Below are 21629 nucleotides of genomic sequence, written 5' to 3' on the forward strand. Positions count from 1 at the left end.
AGAGGCAAACCTGGAGGCTGGACTCCCGGTCTCTGATTCTTGCTGTAGACAGTGTTCCCTGCCAGTAAGGGCTCACTGTCTCATTTTGATGCCTACAACCAAATCCCCCAGGGTAAAAGCTGCATGCTGGCTGAAACAGCAGGAAATGTGGGTTAACAAAAGCCTTTCATCCTCACCTCCTGCAAAACTCAGAGCAGCAGCCATGAAAATAATTTCCATCTCTTAGCCCAAATCTCCAGTTTGGCTTGTGTCTCTGTGAAGTGCACGATTTTTGAATGTTTGGCTCACACGGATCCATTGCTCAAATATCTCTGTCACCCTTCAGTTGTCTTATTTGCCCGTGATCCCGGTGAAAATTTGAGCCACCACCACGACTTTAATTGTCTCTTTTTATAGAAGAGACATTCTGCTTCCTCTGTGGCGGATAAAGACGCGGCATAGACTAACCTTTCACAGAAATGCCAAACCCTCCCCTGCCCTTTGTGAAGGCAATTGAAACAGACTGTGTCTGCCTAGACATTCCCAAAATGTTTTGCTGATGACCTTGACTAAGAGCAAAGAAAATCAAAATAACACTGAGCCCACAATCCAGAACCCGTAGTACTGGCTTGAGCTCTGGCTTCAGGGCTGTGAAACTGCTGTGAGGACTCGGAGTATCAATTGATTTAGGAACAAGGATGAAGCAAGCTAAATCTGTAGTCTGAGTGCTGCAGGAGCATAATGAACAGCCAAAGGCTGTAAAACCCAACGGGAAGGGAGTTCTTCCACGTGAGATAGCGTGTGGAAGTGGAAGCAGAGGAAAGGGAGGTGGTGCTGTGAGAGCATGCTGACCCACATGTCAGGGCCCAACCAAAGCCTGGAAGAGTTTTGCAAGAAGGAATTCTGTCTCCAGTTTTACTTTTGCAAGGATGTGCTAATTCCAGAGAGACCTCATCATCTCAAAAGGAGGAGTCTTGCAGCATGTATAGGCTTTTGTTGGGGGTAGCTTGGGGGGTGGGTTAAGAATGACATTGAAAAATTTGAAACAAAGAGAAGCTGCCATTAAGTCAATTCTGTGTATACATTTCTGAGGACCCAAGCACAAAGACACCCACCCCCCCAGCTCTTCCCATAGCCAACTGGCTTTATCTCTTCCTATCACCTCATACCAGCTTTTCCTCTCGTGTCCCCTCTCCGCTGATGTGCTTCCCTGTGGCCTTCTGTTTTCACACAGGCACTGTATCATATCGCACACAGGCTTGTTTTCCATCCTGCTGGTCCAACTGCCACATTGTCTGCCAGGTCCTAGAGTACATTGTCTTCTCAAGCTGCTGCTCTGTGCTCTCTGCCTGTGTGTCGCACTGTGATTTCTCTCCCGATGCCTCCTGTTCGGGTCCCTGGCCCCTGCTTTCCTTCACATCTCCTCTAAACCTTCTGTACCTCCAGATTTTTCCTCATCATCCTCTCCCACTCTCTCTCTTGACTTGGCACTGGTTTGCTGCTTTGGATTTCCATGAAGGAGGGAGATGATACAACCATTTTCAGTCCATGCTTGCTCTGGACAGTGTTTAAGGAAGACCCACTTATCTGGGGGATGAAGAGAGCTCTGGGCATTTTCTTTTGTCTTGAGGACCAAGGTCCTTTAAACAGTCGTTTCCTCTGAAATGTTACAAAACAGGGCAGCTGTGAACACCCAGTTTGTCCAGTCTGTAATGCTGAAAAAATGTTTTCCTGCAGGGGGGTCATTTCAGGCTGCCCTTTAACCCAGGGACGCATTGCAGACGTACTCTGTTTCCTCCAGACCACCTCTCCTTGAGTTTTACTGTGATTTCTAACCCAGGGCTTGTGTTCCCAGCAGCACGGTCCTTGCAGGCAGTGCCTGGCTGCGTGTTTGGGACGGAAGCTCCCAGGGAAGGGTTGTGTCAGCTGCTGTGACCCCACATAACCGCTGTCACAACAAACACGGCCCCATTTGGCTGCTTCCAAACACTCCTCATTTGAACTTGCTCAGAAAGCAGTTTCTGTTTGTGAGATCGTATTTGTTACAACGTCCCTTCGGTGCAGTAAATAAAAAAAAAAGTAATTGAGTCTTTATAGATATGAGCACACCATGGGATGGTTTAGCACACCCATCCCAGGGCCGGCTGCTGCCAGGTTCAGCAGACACGTCCAATGCAGTAGTAATGCCAAGGTTAAGCTGGTCACACTGGAGGACCTTTCTGCCTGCACAGGGAGATCTCTGCCATAAACATTCCATGTTCTTGGGGTACCCATTTTAGCTGCATACAGTGTTTTCAAATGAAAAGCTGGTGATACAACCTCCTGACAGTTTGCAGGGAAGGCTGACGTTTGGCAGTGACTGAGCAATTTGAAACGGCATGAACATATTGCTTATCTAATGGCTCTTTTTGTCTGGAGGCGAAACAAACAGCTCTGGACCTGAAATGGTTTTCCGTATATCACATGGAGGGGAAACTTTTTTTTTTCCCCTCTCAGAAAGATCATTAGTTTTAGCCTCCTGTAAACAACCGAAACCCTTTCCTTCTAATAGCCAGGCTTTCAGGCGCCATCTAGTGTTACCGCCCCCCCCAATCCCTGGAAACCTGTTTCCTCATCAGTATCAACCGCAAACAGCGCTCGTAGCGACCTGAAAATCCAAGGCACGTCGCTTCTGAGATGGCTCAGCCAAGCTTCCCTGGGCCAGCACCTGCAGAGGCTGTTTTGGGACCAAGGCTTAAGGATATTGGGCATTTACATGTCTGTGTAGATTTCAGAGGGGCGCGGAGCTGTAATCTGTAGCAGTGGGATGCGAGAAGAAAGTGGTCGAATTGAAAAGCAAATCCAAGGGTGAGGCTGTTAGTGCTTGGAAGAGCCCTCCCACGTCCTTTGGTTTGTTTTCCTTCAGACTGAAGGGAGAAGTGATGCCCTCCTCATCGCCACAGTGGACTCCTTGCTTTGCTTCAGTGCTGATTTCTCTCTTTGCATGGATTTGACAGGGTGAGGGGAGACAAACAGAAAACTGAGAAGGGATCCCAGTACATCAAAAGTAGGAACAGAGGCACTTTATATAACTGGCTGCTTCAGACAGTGTTTCCCACCTCTTGTAGCTTTATGCTGGCTCTCCTGTTCTTGCAGAGCACATGAGATGAGCACCAGTGGGGTGCTTTCAGAGTGAGCTTTGTCCTCTGCAGATGTTAAGACTCCCCATGGCTTTTCATTACAGTCAGGTTTGTCCAATGGCATCTTTCGCCGAGTGTTGATGTCGCTGTATCCCCTTGCAAGCAAACGTACACTGGGAATGTCAATGTCAAATATATATATATAAAGAGTGTGAGATCTTGCTGAAGCAAGGTGCTTAGGGACAGTCTGCATTCTCCATAAAATAGCAGGCTTGTTGGACTTGTGGGACATTTGAGATGCGAGAGTTCAGCCCAGGCTGCTTACAGACACATTTTATCTCAAAGTGTCTTGTGTAGGGCAGGTTGTCAGTGTTCTTCCAAGGTTTGCTTTGAGTTTGGGAGGGAATACTCTCGCACAAAAACTGCAGCTTCCCAGCATGTGCAGTCTGTGTGTTTGCCCTATCCTAAACAATCCTGTGTAAAACTATTGCTCCATCCCACTAGAACTGCTCCTGTGAGACCCTAAAAATCTATGTATGTCCTTTACATGGCCCCTGCTGGGACCTGGTGTGCAGTGCATGCACGTAGCAAAGGCAGGATCTGCACTGGGGCGGTGGGGGACCTCAGGCTTTGGCTGTGTTTTCCTGGCAGTGAAGGCTTCCTTTTCTCTCCTTGCAGTGGCATGAGTTGGAGTTGGGGTTGGGCATCTGCTGGAAGCAGCATCTTAGCAGAATTTGGTACCTTGCACTTGGAATTCCTGCACCTCTCAGAGCTCTCTGGCAACCCGGTGTTTGCAGAAAAGGCAAGTACTTCCCAGCCTGGTCTTTAGTGAACTGGTCTCTCCTGGGGTCAGTGCTGGAGCAGAGCAGCACTGCGGGCAGCAGACAACATGGCAGCAGTGTGTTCCTTCTCCCCAGTACCAGTACAACTCGCCAGAGAAACCTTCCAGAGTGGGACACGGGGTTCAGAAACCTGTGTCTTGCGGGCCTCAGAGCCTGCTACGCACCAGCTCACTGAAAAGGCCACAGCAAGCTCCTGATGGAGATCCCATCGCACCAACAGCCCTTGGAAAGCAGCTACCCCCGTGTTTTCTTTGTCCATTTGCTGTAGCCCCTTCACCTGCCTCTCCCTCACTTGCAGCCACCGGGGAGATGGGGATGTTTCTCCCAATGTCTCAGTCATGTGAAGTTGTAGCAAAAACTTGCTCAGACAAAGACACAGCCAAAATTAAACCATCTGTTGGATGCAGACTGCAAAGATAATTGTTAATTCTGATATCCTAATAGTAGTGCCTTGTACTTGCAGACCTTTTTACTCTAAACAGGCATTAAATGTTATGCTCCAGCCAGGAAGATTTCTGCTGAGGTTTCTTGTGTAGGACAGATCTGACAGTTGACATATTGGATTCCTTTTGTGTAACTAGTAACTGAAAATCTATTAATATTATACATTACCTTGAGCTTTTTTTTCCACAAGTGATCTTATAGTGCATGTGAGAGCAACTTAATAAATATGCTGTTGGATACCAGCAAGTCATTAGCTTTCGCTGCACATCCCTGAGGAACCAGCTTTGATGGAGACAAATTGTTCCAGTTAGAATCCAAACTGCCCCCATGAGCCTAAAGGAAATGGGGCCTGTCCAGAGTCCCACGGTGGGGTGAAAACAGACAGTGGTTCTAGGATTGCCAGTAAAAAGCTCAAAATGGTACTTTTCCAGGATATTTCCAGTGCAGGTCTGTCAGTTGTGAAACAATAAGAGAATTTGAAGAAGAGACAGGAAAGAGAAAGAAGAAGCTAGGAGAGCAAAACGGAGAATAGGATGGAGTGTAGGGAAAGCAGTAAGGGAAGGGTGGGGTGAGCAGAGGAATGTCACAGAGGGGTGAGCAGGAGAGAAAAGCAGAGGCTGAAGGAAAACTAGAAGCCCAGGAAACTCTGTAGGGAAGGTAAAGAAAGACTGGTGATTTGAAATAAAGGAGACAAGCTAAAAATTCCTGAGGACAATGATAATGACAAATTGCTCAGAGGAAGGGGGGAGCTGAGAAAAGACCAGTAAAGGGAACAGTGGTACGGAAACAAAACGTGTGCGAGGGAAATGAAGCCGGGGGGGGAGAGCTGAGCACTGAAAACACAAAGGCAAGAAGATGCACTGTTAAAAACTAGAATTGCATCCATATTCCAGGTTCAAACTGTGGCATTCTGAGCCAGGGTCAAGCCTCTGTCCCCAGCCTAACACATTTTCCTCTTTGCCTTTAAGCCCATAGAGGGATAAGGGCAGAACCTTTCTAATGGACTCTCCTGAGCTGAGCATGCCTGGGGTGTGCCACAGAAAATGTACCACATTCATCCTAACACCCTCTGAGAGAAAAAATGTAGGATGATGTGGGCTCAAACAGCCCATCCTGTGGGAAATTACTTCAGAGAAACAGATCAACTCATTAACTTGCAGCTTGAGACTTGTGTGATTTTAGCAAGAATAAAGTCCATCTGTGTCTTTTATTCAAACATGTCATTAATATGCCATGCTACTAAACTTCAGTAAATATTATGCAGCCTGACGACTTACTTGGAAGCACCGACTTAAGTCTGTAGCCAGCTTTTGGCGTACAAATTGTCTAATTTTATAAAAGGTTTAGAGTGTGTTAGCTGCTCTGTAGGTTATAATAGAATATTTATGCTGCATACCATTTAACTTTGTCCCTTATGGGAAAGACCTATTGGATTTAATGGGGGTGAAACCAAGGGAGGTTTTAGAGAATAAGTACGGCTGTTCTAGCGTATTAAAGGAGCTGTCTGTTGTTGAAATTAAAGGCCCCAATTCATCATGTTAAGTGACCACATGGTGAATTTAAGTACTGTGTGAGTCACTTATCCCTGCCACTCCTTTCTCTTTGGATCATGGAAAAAATCACACTCTGCATCTCATACATTTCCACCCAGATCCCAAATCCTCGGGTTTGCTTCTGGACCACTGTTAGTGAACTGCTTCCACTGCTTGCTGAACTGGGGCCTTGCAGGGTTTTTAGAATCATTTCTAAAATCCCACAGAGCTGGATAAAATTGTGCTGAGAAGTCCAGCCCGAAAGCTTCTCCATCACAAGCCTCTCACCGAGAGCCGTGTCACTGGGTTCTGCCTGCATGGTGATTCACAGCTTACCGGCTGCTGGACTTGTTCAGCCAGGGATCAGCACTGATGAATTACACAGTTCTCAGCAGCAGGCAAAGCAGTCGGCTTTTTCAGCAGAGAAGTAACATACTTCTTGTCTCTCATCTTTCCTAGGTGGTGAACATCCGGAAAGTCCTGAACAGAGTTGAGAAGCCGCAGGGCCTTTATCCCAACTTTCTCAGCCCAGTGACAGGGAACTGGGTGCAGCGTAGGTATCACTCTGCATTCAGAGTCCTGCCTGGAGCATTTCAGTCTTTCCATTATTCTTCAGGAAGCAATAGCAACTGTCAGAGCAGCAAGCCAAGGAAATGTCTTGTCGTGCAGCCTGTTATACATGTGATTAGATAATGCAACCCAGTTTGTAAAATGCAATATAGTAATGTACACTTATTCCATCAGCCCTGTTTCCAGCTGAGTGTCTCACCTCCGGAGAGAATTAGGGCCTCTCTTGCACGGAGGAGGATAATGGTACATGGTTCATCACACAGATATTAGAAATCAGCACATCTCTTTAAGACCTCATCCTGCAGTCATCACATAGCCCACAGACCTACTTGGGAGTTGGACAGGAAGGCTGTGTGTGAGCAGAAGTGCTGTAGGATTTACCTCCTGAGTCTGCTGCATCAAGGAAGGAACCAGCTGGAGAGGCAGAGGTCTTACAGATCCCCCTAGGATATAGGGATGTGTTCTTGTGTGCATTCATGTACCTGTTACCACGGTGCCTCTGGGTAGTACAATTTTGTGCAAGAAGGGTGAGACAAGTTTGTGTCCTTTTCTCTCGCTGGGAGCCCAGCACTGGCCAGCACTGCAGACATGGGAATAGATACTGCTTTGATATGGAAGAGGAGCAATAACCAGGAAAGGGCTTGAAAAGAGCAAGGAAATATTAGAAGCAGTGTACCCAAGGAAAGATTATTTACTTTCCCGCCCCTTCCTTACCCGGAGAAGAGACCGTACCCCTCTTTCTGCGCCCCCAAAGGGCAGAAACTTGCCCTCTGGTAGGAACGTGAGAGGCTACTTCTGCTGCTGTGCCCCAGATCTCTGACCTTAACTTTCCACTCTTAGGGATTTGCTTGTTTTGGCAAGGGAGAGTTGCTGGATTTCATGTTCTTCTGTCAAAGGAAAGTAAAGTCTCTTTTTGCATAAGCTGTTTTTAACCTGTCAGTGGATTACTTTTAAATTGTCTAAGCAGTTTTCTGTGAGTCATTGCATTACCCTGTGTCCCCATGTCTCATTTGCTCTGCTAGATGGCTCCAGACCTTTCTAACTACTGTGTTAATAGCTCTGATCATAACAGACAGGCAGTTGCATGGCTGCCATCATCCGAGACAGTGAGAGCGCTCTAGCTGTGAGCAATCCCTGACCTTTCACTGCCGTATCAGCACCTCTGATGGTCATTGGCAGGCCTTGGTTTGAAAGGTGTCCCAACAAAGCATCTGGGATGGTTGCAGTTGTCCCATGAAACCAGAGCTGCCCTTTGGTGCCACAAGGAAAGAAAATAGGCTTCTGTGTTTGTCCCATTAATTGATCTTCTGAGTTATCCCATCCCTTTGTAAGCAGTTCAGCTTCCTCTCCACATTTGTCTCTGCAGAGTTGTTGCAGTATGTTCCACTTGAAAAGCTACTCTCCCATCCCCTACCGCACCCCTGAGATGCCATTTTCTTTAGGTTATTCCCAAGTGACACCCATACTGCACATTTTACCAGACATGAGCATTAGTTCTGCCTATTCATTGGTGCTGAGAGGAGAAGAAGTGCCTGTCTGTTGCGATAATTGATCATTACAGAGTCTTTGGGAAACTGAAGAGCTGTGCTCTTAATTCAGATGGTTAAAATAGTCAGCTTGAAACTCAGTATTCATCTCTTCTGCTACTAATTTAATTCTATTTATGTCCGCAAATTTAACTTCATTGTACTGACCTGCTCCCACCCCTTGCTGACAGATAGAGGGGCCTGTTGCTGGTTCTTGGAGCTTGTTAAAAGTAGCTTTTTACTTGTTCTGGGATGGGCTGATTTATGCAAAAAGACTAGAGATAACCTCTCTCCTAGACTTTCACGTCACGAGGGCAGCTCATGGCACAGGCTGTTTGTGGCAGTTGCTCATAATACGACCTTGTGGTCTGAATCCGTATTCCAGTGAGGGAAAAGGCTGATCAGCCTCTTCTGCATCTCCAATACTGCTGGTGAGAAATAGATTAGGACCAAAGTAGGGAGGCAGCTGCAGCCTGCCACAGAGATGTTCCCTGTAGGTGCCAGGCTCTCATTTTCTCTCTTGTCATTAAAGCTCTTTGTGGGAAGCTGTTTTTCTTGGAATTGCTGTGATTTTCTTAAAAGGTGTATCTTTGACCTGTCTGAATGAGCAGATCTTCTAAATGAAGAGGCAGTGCTGTACCTCTTCTGAGTGCAGTTGTTACCTTTAGAAAATTAAAGCACGGTCCCCTGCTGAAATAAGAGGTTTGTTTATGCAAAGTGCCTAGGAGGCAAATGCTGGCAAAGCTGATGCCATATGGAAAGCAATTATGTACCAGAGCTCCTGCTTTGGTGATTTTATGAATGACACACTTAGGATCACAGAGCTTCTCTTTAAAGACAGGCTGTGCAGCCGGTGTTTGCAAATAGTCTGTCCTCTTTTTTTTCCAAATTCATGCGTCTAATCTCATTGTTTTGCTATGGATTATTCCATGGATCATTGGACACACTGTATCAGGGATATTTGCTCTTCAGGTCAGGAAAATGCATGGCTGTTGATCTCTTCTGGCGGTAGGATTTAGCATTTAGAATAAGCCTCAGGACTTTAGATATGTACAGTGAAAGGGAAAATAAAAATCTGAACAGCTAACTCCAAAAACCCTGCTGCATCTGCTTACATTTAAAATGAGGATGCTTGCAGACACAGAGGTGGACACTGTTAATTAACAGGGATGGTTCAGTCCATGGTGGGTAATTTGTCTTGCTCTTCTAAAAAGGGGAGTACTTGGCTGCTTGAAAGAATGAATGCTGCTTTTCCCCCTGTGGTACAATTTAAAGATATAAATCCATCCAGCGGTTCCCCCCAGGCAGAAACCTGCAGCTGTCATGCCCATTTCACTCTGCAATTCCTTAGCATCCTTCTCTCCAGTAAGGTCATAGCATAGTGTACTCTGAACAGATAGCCTTGAAAATCCGATTTCTGCAGAAGAAAATATTCAGTGCACATCCTTGTACCTGACTTTATCATTTTAATACGCCAACAACCCCACCCTTCCCCAGGGCCCAGGGTCCCACCATGAGCCAGGAATACAAATGGCACAATGGAGAGGTCCCTACAGCAGCCCCTGGCCGGGAGCTCTGTGGGATCCAACATGTGTTCTCCCTTTCCTGAGGCAGGGAGGCAGCACCCAGTGGCTTCATATATGTAGAGGTCTATCAATACCTGCCATTGCTCTTGGTTTACGAGGCTGGGATTTATGATGATTGCTTCATAAACAGGAAGCATCTTCAAGTTGCAGTATAAATAACTGTTGCAAAATAAGACCTCTGAATAGTTTTGGTAAGGGATACTAATGCTTTGTGAAATGACAGAACATTTTTCTTCTGATTGCACTTTCCACCTTTCTTTTTGAAAAAGAAATGCTGCAAGCTCTCCCCAGGAAACTGGAAAGAGGAAGGAGAGAACAAGGGCATTAAATAGGACATGGTTGTTTGCTCTTTGTAAAGCAACTGCTCATTGTATATCATGAACCTGAAGTTCTTTTCTGGCTTTCCCACTACAGACCACGTCTCCATTGGGGGGCTTGGGGACAGCTTTTATGAGTATCTCATCAAATCTTGGCTGATGTCAGACAAAAAAGACTCTGAAGCTAAAAAGATGTACGACGATGCACTAGAGGTAAGGAGCAGCTTGCTGCTCTGTATTTTTTGTGGGGAACATTGTTCATCAAAATGTTTCAGGCAAAAATGTCTTAGATCCTTGGGTTTCCTTGGTATTCACTCCTGTCCACTAAGAAGTAAGTTGTACTTGCTGTCCACTAAGCATCCTGAAATCCTGATTTTCATCCCTTTAGGCAATAGAAAAGCATTTGGTCAAAAAGTCTGCTGGAGGATTGACGTACATTGCTGAATGGAGGGGTGGCATCTTGGATCACAAAATGGGCCACTTGGCTTGCTTCTCTGGGGGCATGATAGCACTTGGAGCTGAACATGCTGGAGAAGAGAGGAAGCAACATTACATGGATCTTGCTGCAGAAATAACAAACACATGTCACGAGTCTTATGCACGCTCAGGTAAACCTGGGGGCTGCCTAGGAAATGTTAGTACAGGATCACCTACAGCCTTAGGAGACTCAGCTTTTGTGTGGCAGAGGTTTGCAGTAGGATATTTGGTGCTTCAGCAGCATCTGCATCCCTGTGTATGATTTTCACTTGTCTTTTCTGGGATATCTAGAGGAGAAAGCAGTTTCATGTAGCGGACAGCTGGAGCAGAGGGACAGGCAGGTGTGAGCTCCTGTGGCAGAGCTGGGAAATGAACCCAGACCTGAATCCTCATCCTGCCTCCCAGTCATACAACTAGCCTTCTCCCAACAAGACTATAGTTTGAGTCTGTCCTTCCACATCCCTTTGCAGGCCAGAAGGGTTGATTAACAGATTCATTGCAGGGTGTCCCACTATATGGAGCAGAGCAGCTGAGAAGCCCAACAGGACAGTGTTGGAGACCTGCAGCTGCTAGTAGGAACCAAAAAAACGAAGTTGCTCAGCCTCTCCCACTCTCTTCCTATTTCACAAGTCCACTAAAATTTGTTTCACCATGCAGTGTGCTTATCAGTCAGTGCTTTGGGAGAGCAGTGAGTGGTGATGAACGAGACCGGGTTAGTTCTCTGCCTGTAGGGCTTTCTGCAGGATGAGCTCGCTTTGGACACTGCTCCTTTCTCTGTAGGCAACTGCAGCTCTTCTGACTCTGCAGGCAGCGAAGCAGCAGTCTGTTTTCCAGGACCTTGTCAAGCCCAGGTCTGTCTGCACTAACTGTTCCCAAAGATTGTTTCACACCATCACCACATCAGCAAGACCATATTGGCAGCCGGTGTTCAGCACGTTTGCCCAATAAACTTCAAGCTAACCTGAAATGATGTTTGCAAATAACTCTTTTTTTCCCCCCAGCACTTACGGAGCTAAAACAAGCCACCCGAACTAATAACCCTCTGGTTGTGAGTGCCTGGAGCCAATTTTCACCTTCAGCAATATCCATCAGCCTAGAAAGGACAGTAGCAAGCCTGCCCACACTGGTTACGGTGCTGTCGTTTCAGCAAGCTCATTGTTTTGCAGAGAATGTCTGTGCATGTCACCCTGGCTCTCAGCAAATAGTCCAGCCAGCAAACACTGTTAGATCCCCACACAGACAGGAGGGCCCAGGGGAAGGTGTGCAAAATATTTAGAGAAATAAAATGACTCCCTGAAATGCAGCCTTGTGGTAGACACATGGGTGCAGCAAGAGAAGCCTTGTGGCATGAAAATGAGCAACCTCTAGGCTCAGTTTCCCTGTTTTCGAATAGGGAGAGGTTTGGTGTTGAAAGTAGGGATCTGAGTGAGATGTCCATGAAAGGGACACTCACAAAGACAAGGTACTCTTAATGTTTTATTTATAAAACACCAGTGAAATTGATTAAGACATCATCCTGATGTCTTCTTTTCAAAGAGGCTGCTAGTGGAGCAGAAGGAAAGGCAGAAGTGATTGCAGGTCCCAAGTCCCACTTACTACAGCCTCCGTGCCACAGTGCAGGCGAAAGGGCTCAGTCTGGGGCACATAATTGTGAAATAAACCCCCTGCCTGGGAGCGGTGTATCAACATCTCTGTGATGGCAGGGCCAGCTGCATGGCTAGATTTTCCTTTGAATGTGTTTTCTCTTCAAGCCTTTACGACAGGATGTACCTCTCTGTTCTTTCTCCTCTGGGTTCTGAGCTTGTCTTCAGTGATGAACTCTGCGCGCAGGGTCAGGGGCAGTGCAATTCCTAGGAGCAAATAGCAGCAAAAGTGCTCAGCCATGGGGGAGATTTATGCCTCTGCATGCTCAAATCTGGTCCAAGTCAGTGTTTTGTCTGTTGTATCCACCCTCAGAAACGCTTTCTCCTCACCCAGCTAGTCCCCAAGTCATACCCCAGAATGAGCAACACCCAGAGTGGCAGTTCCACAGCACCTGCACTCTGGGGAGTTGCCCCTGTTCTGACATCAGCTGTGAGGTTGATCTGATACACAAGCATGACTGATCTGCTCCTCTGACCTCACACAAACCGTAGTTAAATGTTGACAGCCTGAGCAGCAGAAAAGCCCCTGGACAGTCTGTTTACCTGCTTTCTTCTCAAACTGATCATTGCATGCGTGTGATTTTGTCTAGATACCAAACTTGGCCCCGAAGCCTTTCGCTTTGATGCTGGAACTGAAGCCATGGCAACCAGACTCAGCGAGCGCTACTACATCCTACGTCCAGAAGTGGTAGAAAGCTACATGTACATGTGGCGGCTGACGCACGATCCCAAGTACAGGCAGTGGGGCTGGGAGGTTGTGAAGGTATGGTTGGAAAATTCGCAGTAATAACTCCTACAGGTTGTTGGATTCTTACAAATATATTCAGTCAATAAAAAGAGCAGAAATTATTTAAATAAGGTTAGACACACATTAGCAGTGGGTCAGGAATACACAAAATAGCTCAATTTAGTGTGGCATCTTGATCACTGTGAATATTTTCTTCTCCCTTTTGGGCTACGCTGAAATCAGTCAGTCAGTCAAAACAGCAGAGGTTTATGGAAGGGAGCACTGCTGACAGCGAAACCTGCTATTAATGTAACAGCCCTCTGCAGAAAGGAGTCAACCTTCTATTTGAAATATCTGGACTGCTCAGAACCACTGGTTCGTAGCTGACCAGGGAAAAATCAGCAAACCTGCCTTTGCCCTTTATCTTGTCTGCTTCCCACAAAGACCTCCCAGCCAGAATGTCCCTCACCTCTTTCTAGCTCACACAAGAGCCCGTTGGCTGCTGCCCCACATCCTAGCAGGGGCTGCGTTTTCATGGCAGAACTGTCATTTGTCAACTGCCCTGGAAAAGAGGCTTCGCAAATGCCTGGAGTTGCCACTTGAGATCCGTTTTTGCTATGTGTGTAACGTCAAGGTCAATCAATCAACTCACTTAGGTGGTTTATGTTTCTCTCGCTATTTCATTAGAACTAGCTTTATTCCCAGAGTCTGGAGTAATCACCACGCTCTTCAGTGAGAGACAGAGGCTACTATAAACCTGGAATTTGATTTGTAAAGCTGACTTGTAATGCAGCTGATGATGATTAATGAGTTACTCCATGCTATTGTGTGTTACTGAGATTTCTTTTCCTTTCTCAGGCCCTGGAAAAACATTGTAGAGTAGAAGCTGGTTTTTCTGGCATCCGAGATGTTTACACCACAACCCCAACCCATGACAACATGCAACAGAGTTTTTTCCTCGCGGAGACTCTGAAGTAAGTCTAGTATCACAGAGGCCTTTCAGATTAGCGTAATTCCTGCAGCATCAACACTCTTGCCTGCTTAATAAGTCTCTAATAATAAGGGGGAAATCTTATCCTCTGCGGGGAAAACTGGGCGAGGCTATGGGTGCTGCAAAGCTTTGGTAGTTTCCTCCTGTAGAACCACTGCTGTCATTGGCACTCTCGTGGTTTCTGCTCATGTGCTGGATTTAAAGGACTCTTCCTGTGATTTAGAGCTGCTCTAAGTGGGAGGCTCTGACTGTTGAGCTCCCTTGAATTAGCTCTGATGGTTTCAGAGACAGCTGTCTCCCCTGCCAGGTTAATGTCCTGCATACAGAGGAGCCATGGCCATGGCCTGAATGTGCTGCCCCTTGGTGCAGATCTGCCTTTGCTGCTAGCGTGAGCTGATGTTTGTGGGGTGGCTGAGCACAGATGTCCATCCCCTTTTGCCACCTTTGCTCCAGGGCTCGCAGTTTTCAGGCAGGGAGTCAGGAAATGTATCACCATAAACCCTGGCAGCTGAGGCCCATGGCAGCCCCCATCACAGTCCTGTGGACAGCGCTTGCTTGTGCGTGCTTGGAGTCCCACTTGAATTGCCTTTAAATCTCCCTCTGTGTCCATCTTCTTCCCGCCCACCCTTGCCTTGTGGCTCCAGGTACCTCTATCTTCTGTTCTGTGAAGATGACGTGCTGTCCCTGGACGACTGGGTGTTCAACACAGAGGCTCACCCCCTGCCAGTCAACCACACGAACTTTAAAGCAAGTGTGCAGTAGTGAGGCCATTGCCCAGCACCCTGTTTCTGCAGCGTCGGCGGGTTACTGCATTTCCTTTCCATTAAAGGAATTCGCATTGTTCCTAAAATGGTATTTTGGGGCACTAGTCCAATTCCGGACAGTATTATATTGGGAAGATGAAACCATGACGTAAGCACCTTCTTTTCCTCTGTGAGGAGCTCTATTAGCCTGATAATGAGATGTTTATTCTGGGCCATATTGTACACAGTTCATAGACATTCCTTTATACAGAGAATTTATATGAAATCCACTGACTTTGCTTTATAGTGGCCAAAGGACTGGAAGTTTGCCATAAAATAGACTTCACACACACACACACACACACACATCCTCCTTTCGTTTTTCTGTTTCGTTTTTGCCTTTTATATACTCTTGGATTTATCACCTTTCTAATTAAGTTTTCAATAGCCTGTGCTTTCTAGGTGGTAGGCTTTCTAGGCTCTTTAGGAGGACAGGATAGGAGAACGAGGAAGGGGAATTGCCCTTTGTGTGAGAGAGCAGCTGGAGTGCATGGGGGTGGATGAGGAGCTGACTGAGAGCTTATGGGATGGGTTAGGATTAAAGAGAGGACAGATAAAGGTGACATTATAGTGGGTGTCTGCTATAGGCCACCTGACCAGGAAGAACAAGAGGATCGGGCCTTCTGCAGGTAGATAGGAGCAGCCTCAGGTTTGAATTTGCAGGCCCTGGTCCTCATGGGGGACTTCAACCACCCTGCTATCAGCTGGAGAGACAGCACAGCAGCACATAAGCAATCCAGGAGGTTTTTTGAGTGGATTGATGATAAATTCCTCCACCAAGTGGCAGAGGAGCCAACAAGGAGAGGTGCTCTGCTGGACCTCATGCTCAGCAGCAAGCAGGGGCTCAGTGGGGATGTGAAGAACCAAGGCAGCATTGGCTGTAGTGACCACGAGATGATGGAGTTTAGGATCCTGAGGGCAGGAAGGAGGGTGAAAAGCAAGCTCACAACCTGAGCGTCAGGAGAGCAGACTTTGGCCTTTTCAAAGTTCTGCTTGGAAGAGTCCTGTGGGATAAAACCCTGGAGGGAAGAGGGGCCTGAGAAAGCCAGTTAATATTCAAGAATCGTGTCCTCCAGGCTCAAAAGAGTTCCATTCCAATGAGCAGGAAGTCAGGCAAAAATGCCAGGAGGCCTGTGTGGATGAACAGAGAACTCCTAGCTGAACTCAGACACAAAAAGGAAGCATACAGAGGGTGGAGGCAAGGATGGGTAACCTGAGAGGACTAGAGAAACATTGTTGGAGCATCCAGGGCTGATGTTAGGAAAGCTAAAGCCCAAATGGAATTGAATTCAGCCAGGAATATCAAAGACAACAAGAAGGGCTTCTATAAGAACATAGGTGACAAAAGGAAGACTGGGAAAATGTGGGCCCACTGCTTAACAAGACACAGAACATGGAAAAGGTCGAAATACCAAATGTCACCTTTGTCTCTGTTTTTACTAGCAAGACTGGCCTTCAGAAATCCCAGGTTCCATAGACAGGGGGGAAGGGATCAGGTCAGGGAAGAGTTAAGCAAACTGGACATACATAAGTCCATGGGCCTTGACGGGATGCACCCACGAGTGCTGAGGGAGGTGGCAGATGTCGTTGCAAGGCCACTCGCAGTAATCTTTGATCGATCACAGTGACTGGGAGAAGTGCCTGAAGAATGGAGTAAAGCAAATGCCACTCCTATCTTCAAGAAGGGCAAGAAGAAGGACCCAGGGCTTGTCAGCCTCACCTCAATCCCTGGGAGGTGACAGAGCAGCTAATCCTGGAAACCATTTCCAGGCACACAAACAACAAAAAATTCTTCAGGAGTAGCCAGCATGGCTTCACCAAGGGGAAGTCACGCTTGACCAACTTGATAAACTTCTGTGATGAAATGACTGGCCTGGTAGATGCAGGGAGAGCAGCAGATACTGTCTGCCTGGACTTCAGGAAGACCTTTGGCACTGTCAAAGGAGATGTTGATGTATGGGGTGGATGAGCAGCCAGTGAGGTGGGTTGAAAACTGGCTGAACGGTTGGGTGTAGAGGTGGTGATCAGGGGCGCGAAGTCTAGTTAGAGGCCAGTAACTAGCAGAGTATCCCAGGGGTCCATACTGGATCCAGTCCTGTTTAACATCTTCGTTAATGATCTGGATGATGGGGCAGAGCGCACCCTCGGCAAGTTTGCCGATGACACAAAACGAGGAGGGGTGACTGATACACCAGAGGGTCGTGCTGCCATCCAGAGGGACCTCGACAGGCTGGAGAAGCGGGCTGATAAAAACCTAATGAAGTTCAATAAGCAGAAGTGCAGAGTCCTCACCTGGGAAGGAACGAGCCCGTACACCAATATCTGCCGGGGGGCACCTGGCTGAAAGCAGCTTGGCAGAAAAGGACCTGGGGGGCCTGTGGACACCAGATTGACCATGAGGCTGCAGAGAAGGTGGATGGTGCCCTGGGCTGCACTAGACGAGGGACGGGATCCTTCCCCTCTACTCGGCACTGGTGAGGCCATACCTGGAGTGCTGTGTCCAGTTCTGGGCTCCCCAGTACAAGAGACACACAGACATACTGGAGAGAGTCTAACAAAGGGCCACGAAGATCATTGAGGGACTGGAACATCTCTCCCATGAGGAAAGACTGAGAGCTGGGACTGTTTAGCCTGGAGACGAGAGGCTCAGGGGAATCTCATTAATGTATATAAACACCTGAAGGGAGGGTGCAAAGAGGACAGAGCCAGGCTCTCTCCAGTGGTGCCCAGTGCCAGGACCAGAGGCAGTGGGCACAAACTGACACACAGGAGGGTCCCTCTGAACATCAGGAAACACTTTTTTACTCTGAGGGTGACCGAGCACTGGCAGAGGTTACCCAGGGAGGCGGTGGAGTCTCCATCCTTGGAGATATTCAGAAGCCACCTGGACACAGTCCTGGGCAACTGGCTCTGGGTGGCACCTGCTTGAGCAGAGGGGTTGGACCAGACAGACCCAGAGGTCCCTGCCAGGCTCAACCAGTCTGTGATTCTGTGGTGTCAAAATTGTAACTAAATCAAAACCTGTCTGCAAAATTCTTGATCCTAATGTATTTTTATATACTTTTTCTGTGCTCTTAAAACACATTTACCACACATCACATCTCATTTAACTTTCCTTTATCGTTTTTGTGTTTTTCTACTTTTATTTGGAACTAAATGTTATGAGTCACTTGTAATAATTTCACTGCTGTAATAGTCAAATCTGTGAAACAGAATAAAAGTCTTGTAAAATAAAAAGCATGTTTGGGTTGATCCTCTTTAAAGCCCTCTGTCAAAGACCTGCATCATGCTCGGAATAACTAGGTGACAATACTGGTTGATTTGAAGAATATTTCACAATAGATGTTGATTCCCAGAGTAATCTAGCCAGTGCATGGACAGCAATTCCCATCTGCACCAGCTCTCTTAAATTGCTTGTTTACCATCTGATAGGGGTTAGCAGGAGTTCTATTAAATGCCGTATTTTTGTAGCAGAAAATAAATAATCCCCAGCCAAGTTTGCTCTTCCGTATACATTGTTTCTGGAAGGAAGTAACAGAAGAAAAAAAAAGGAGAAAATTGAAGGCAGATTCTTCCCTGCACCCAGCCACTGAACTGGCAGTTTAGCCTGCATGTCCTCTGCGAGGCTAAGCAGGACGACTGTGCAGGGGTGTTCACACACCGCTCCCCTTCTGACCCTGGAGTCCTGAGTACCTGCGGAACAGTTCTTGGGACAAGGGCTGGATCTGGGATCAGCATCCTTTCTCCCACCGCCTTTCCTCTGGTCACTGCAAAGCTGCGTGGCCCTTGGCGATGGAACATTTTTGTTCATTCTTGTGACATTCTCTTGATAATTGGTTCACTCAGCAGCTTGGGAAGATAAAGTTCCTTAGAGCAAGTTGTGAAAACAAAAACTGTGTTTCTAAATTCATGCCTGTGTAATTCCCCAAGAGAAATAAGGTTGTCAGATGGGGACTTAGCATTATCCCAGGGATGAAGGTACTGGCTGGTGAGCTTTGCCTAGAGGAATAGTTATTGGTAAATAAACATCTTGGGAGTGAGTTATGTTATCCGAGAGATTTGGATACCAGGAAGCTGGTTTAGCTTAGAGGATTTTTATAATGGATTAAGGGAATTCCATAAATAAAAATGTCCTACTCTTGGAGTAAGTCAGAACACTTTGCCTGGCAAAATTTAAACCCCCCAAATAAATAGTATGGTTCTAGTTTCCTTTAGAAATAAATCCTTGGTATTACATTAAAACTCTGCTCTTGTTTTCTCTTCTACACAAGTGAGCACGAACGGTGTTTGTAGTCACATACACTTCCAGAGCAGAGCTGCTGCCTTCCTGCAGTTCAGTGGCTGCATCACAAATAGGGAGGGTTTTTAGGTGCCCAGCATGCCTGACGCTGTAAAGCTTATTGGTAAGTTTGCTTACCAAGACACTCGTACGGAGCTCAGCACCAGTCACAACGAAAGCTTTTTGTTTCAAACAGCCATGCCTGAAAATTTCCGCTCTCACAGACCACCATTCTGCAGATACTTCTGCCTGTGCTCACAGATTTAAATCCCTGAGGCCAGTGGATTAATCACAGGCATCAAGTTAAGCATGCATGTCTTTAGCAGGAGTAAAGATTTATTCCAAGGATCAGCTTTGTTCCAAGGCCTGGCCCAGATCCACCGCTGGGATTTTTCTGTCCTACGGCGATGCAGGTAACAGAAATGTTTGCCCCGCTGGTGTCTTGAAATGCTCCTGCTCTTTCTTGCTCCTCTGCACACCTCGGGCCTTGGCTGGATGCTCTTGCTCAGGCAGAGCCCTCGACTCTGGGAGCCCTGCGTGCGGAAGCAGGCTCTGGGATTTCACCTCTCTGGTCTTGCTCCCCCCCCCCCGCGTATACTTCCTGCTAGGTGGGGGTGGCAGGACTTCTGTTGTTCCACATGGGAACCCCTTTGTTTTCAGACTTTGATAAGATACATAAACGGGGTGTTATGTTGAACCAGAGGTTTGGGTTTAAATGTCTAATGGAAAGGATCTGGGAAGATGTGTGTCTTTGGGCTGCTTTCCTGCCTTTCAGTCTCAGGCATGTGGGACACCAGTGGGAATTCTGTTGTTGATTTATGGTGGGTTTTTTCTACTTTTGAGTCACCTTACCAGGAAATATGATCAGCCTAAGTTATTTCCCATCTCCTCTCTTACATTCACATTCAGAAGCCGTGATTATCATGTTAATTTTCACCGTCAGAACATGTGGCCCTATTTTATGTCAGAAGGAATTTCCTGTAAATGAAGTTCTGATAAAAGAAAGTTGCATTAGTGGTAGAGATGAAAACTAATAACTATTGCTTGTAGAACAGGCCGGCTGTTGTTGCCTGGCCATACAAAGAGATAAGACAAAACTATCCCGAAAACAAATGCATCTTTTTGTAACCCACACTTCATTTTTACGGCGTTATTAAATTCCCTTGGAAGGCTTTCAGCAGAATTGGTTATTGAATTCAAAAGCCTGGCAGTCGTAGTATTTTTCCACATACATTTTGATCTGATCTATTTATCTGATTGTTTCAGATGTGATGCATTGAGCGCTGGCTCCCAGTGCTGCCAGTGTCAAAGTTTCAGCAGTTACTTCTGATCACGTTTGGGTCTTTGGCTTCGTTCCCTGTGGAGCCTCAAACAGGTACCGTGCTGTAATTAGGAATCCTTTCAAAAAAACACCCCTGCATGGTAAAGGCTTTTGTTTAGTGAGAGCTGGCGAGTGTCAGAACTGGAAGTGACCCCCCCAGACTGGATTGCTTCCTGCTGAATGGGAAAGGCCAAGGGGGAGTTAGGAAAGCGAGCCCATGGGAATTGGGTAGGCATCGGCTCTTGCTCCTCGACTAAATGTTCTACTTTGAAATGTCTCAATCGAACTTCATTTCACCCCGCAGCCTTTGCTGGCCATTCCTTTTCCAGGATGAGCTGTATGTTTTCCATGGCTGTGAAGCTTTGTCACAGCACGTCCCCGGAGCAGGACGCAAGCCCCTTCTGCAGCAAACACACCTCTGTTTTTCTTGTCCCCTTTGAAATGCCCCATGCGAAACCGGACTTGGATACTCCTTGTTCCTTACTGTTTTCCAGAGGATTAATGTTTTTTGGGCCTTAGTCTGGTCGGGACTTGCTTCCTCAGGGAGGTTTCTTTTTCCAGGTGCTTTCTCCATTTGTGCACAGACTCAGATTTTAATGCCTCCTCCTATTACACCGTGATCGCTTTGACTTCAAAACAGGCCAGGGTTTCAGGCTATGGGAATGGGGCCATCAATTTAAACAAGGACAGGGTTTCTCTGCTCTCACAATGTGCCGCCCTGGAATGTGGAGTTACTGCGTGTACTCCAACATATGGAAAACCCATCCCTCTACTGCAAAGAAAGGCGCTCCAAGGTTTTCATCCCTGCTACCAATTTCTCGCGATTTTTCTTATTCTCAGCTGGACTCTCTCCCTGCTGGCAAAGGGGAAATCTGGAATAGTTTTCCTGCTGGGTGGATTTTCTGTGTGGAAATCTTCCTTGTTCATTCTCTATCACAAGGATTTCCTTTGGTACAGGTGTGCCTGGGTGGGCCATGCAGCAGATGTCTGGATATTTAAAATTCTTTCTGAGTGCTGTAATCTGTAATCTCAGGAACCAGCAGTGTAGAGCCAGGAGTTGTTGGGTTTGTTCTTTTGAGGAGGATTAGTTCCCAGCAGATGCCCTGAATTATTTCACCTTTTGTCTTTCATTCTTTTTCCTATCAAATAATTCATCCATTTGTCATCTTTATATGGTCGCTGATGACACTGGAAATGGTTCAGATGTAAAATGAGCCCCTCTGCTTCTCATCTAAATGGTATCATTTTGGCTCCGCCAGCCACCCTGTCAGGTCTCCTTGTCCATCTCGGTGTCTGCAGGCTTTGTCATCTCATATCGCCTCTTGCTCTCGCTTGTTTCCCAGACGCCCAAGTACATTTATCCTGTTTCAAAGCTATCTCCTCCTGTTACATTTTGTGCTCTAAAGGTACTTGCTAGGTTATTTGAGGTAAGCAACAGCTCTCCACACCTCACTGCCCAACCTAATGAGTCCG

General features: G+C 46.8%; 1 protein-coding gene across 1 annotated transcript in view; it reads left to right on the plus strand.

Annotated features, from left to right (window-relative positions):
• Window positions 1-17793, plus strand: part of MAN1C1 (mannosidase alpha class 1C member 1) — a 68568-nt gene extending 50775 nt beyond the window's left edge. Inside the window, exons 7-13 of the mRNA XM_074807363.1 lie at window positions 3777-3900; window positions 6376-6469; window positions 10013-10128; window positions 10304-10523; window positions 12626-12798; window positions 13621-13736; window positions 14398-17793. Coding sequence (XP_074663464.1) covers window positions 3777-3900; window positions 6376-6469; window positions 10013-10128; window positions 10304-10523; window positions 12626-12798; window positions 13621-13736; window positions 14398-14515 — 961 coding nt within the window. The 3' untranslated portion in view covers window positions 14516-17793. The remainder of the gene's footprint in view (window positions 1-3776; window positions 3901-6375; window positions 6470-10012; window positions 10129-10303; window positions 10524-12625; window positions 12799-13620; window positions 13737-14397) is intronic.
• Window positions 17794-21629: the final 3836 nt, after the last annotated feature.

Source organism: Strix aluco, chromosome 26 (assembly GCF_031877795.1).
Source record: "Strix aluco isolate bStrAlu1 chromosome 26, bStrAlu1.hap1, whole genome shotgun sequence".
Taxonomy (NCBI): Eukaryota; Metazoa; Chordata; class Aves; order Strigiformes; family Strigidae; genus Strix; species Strix aluco.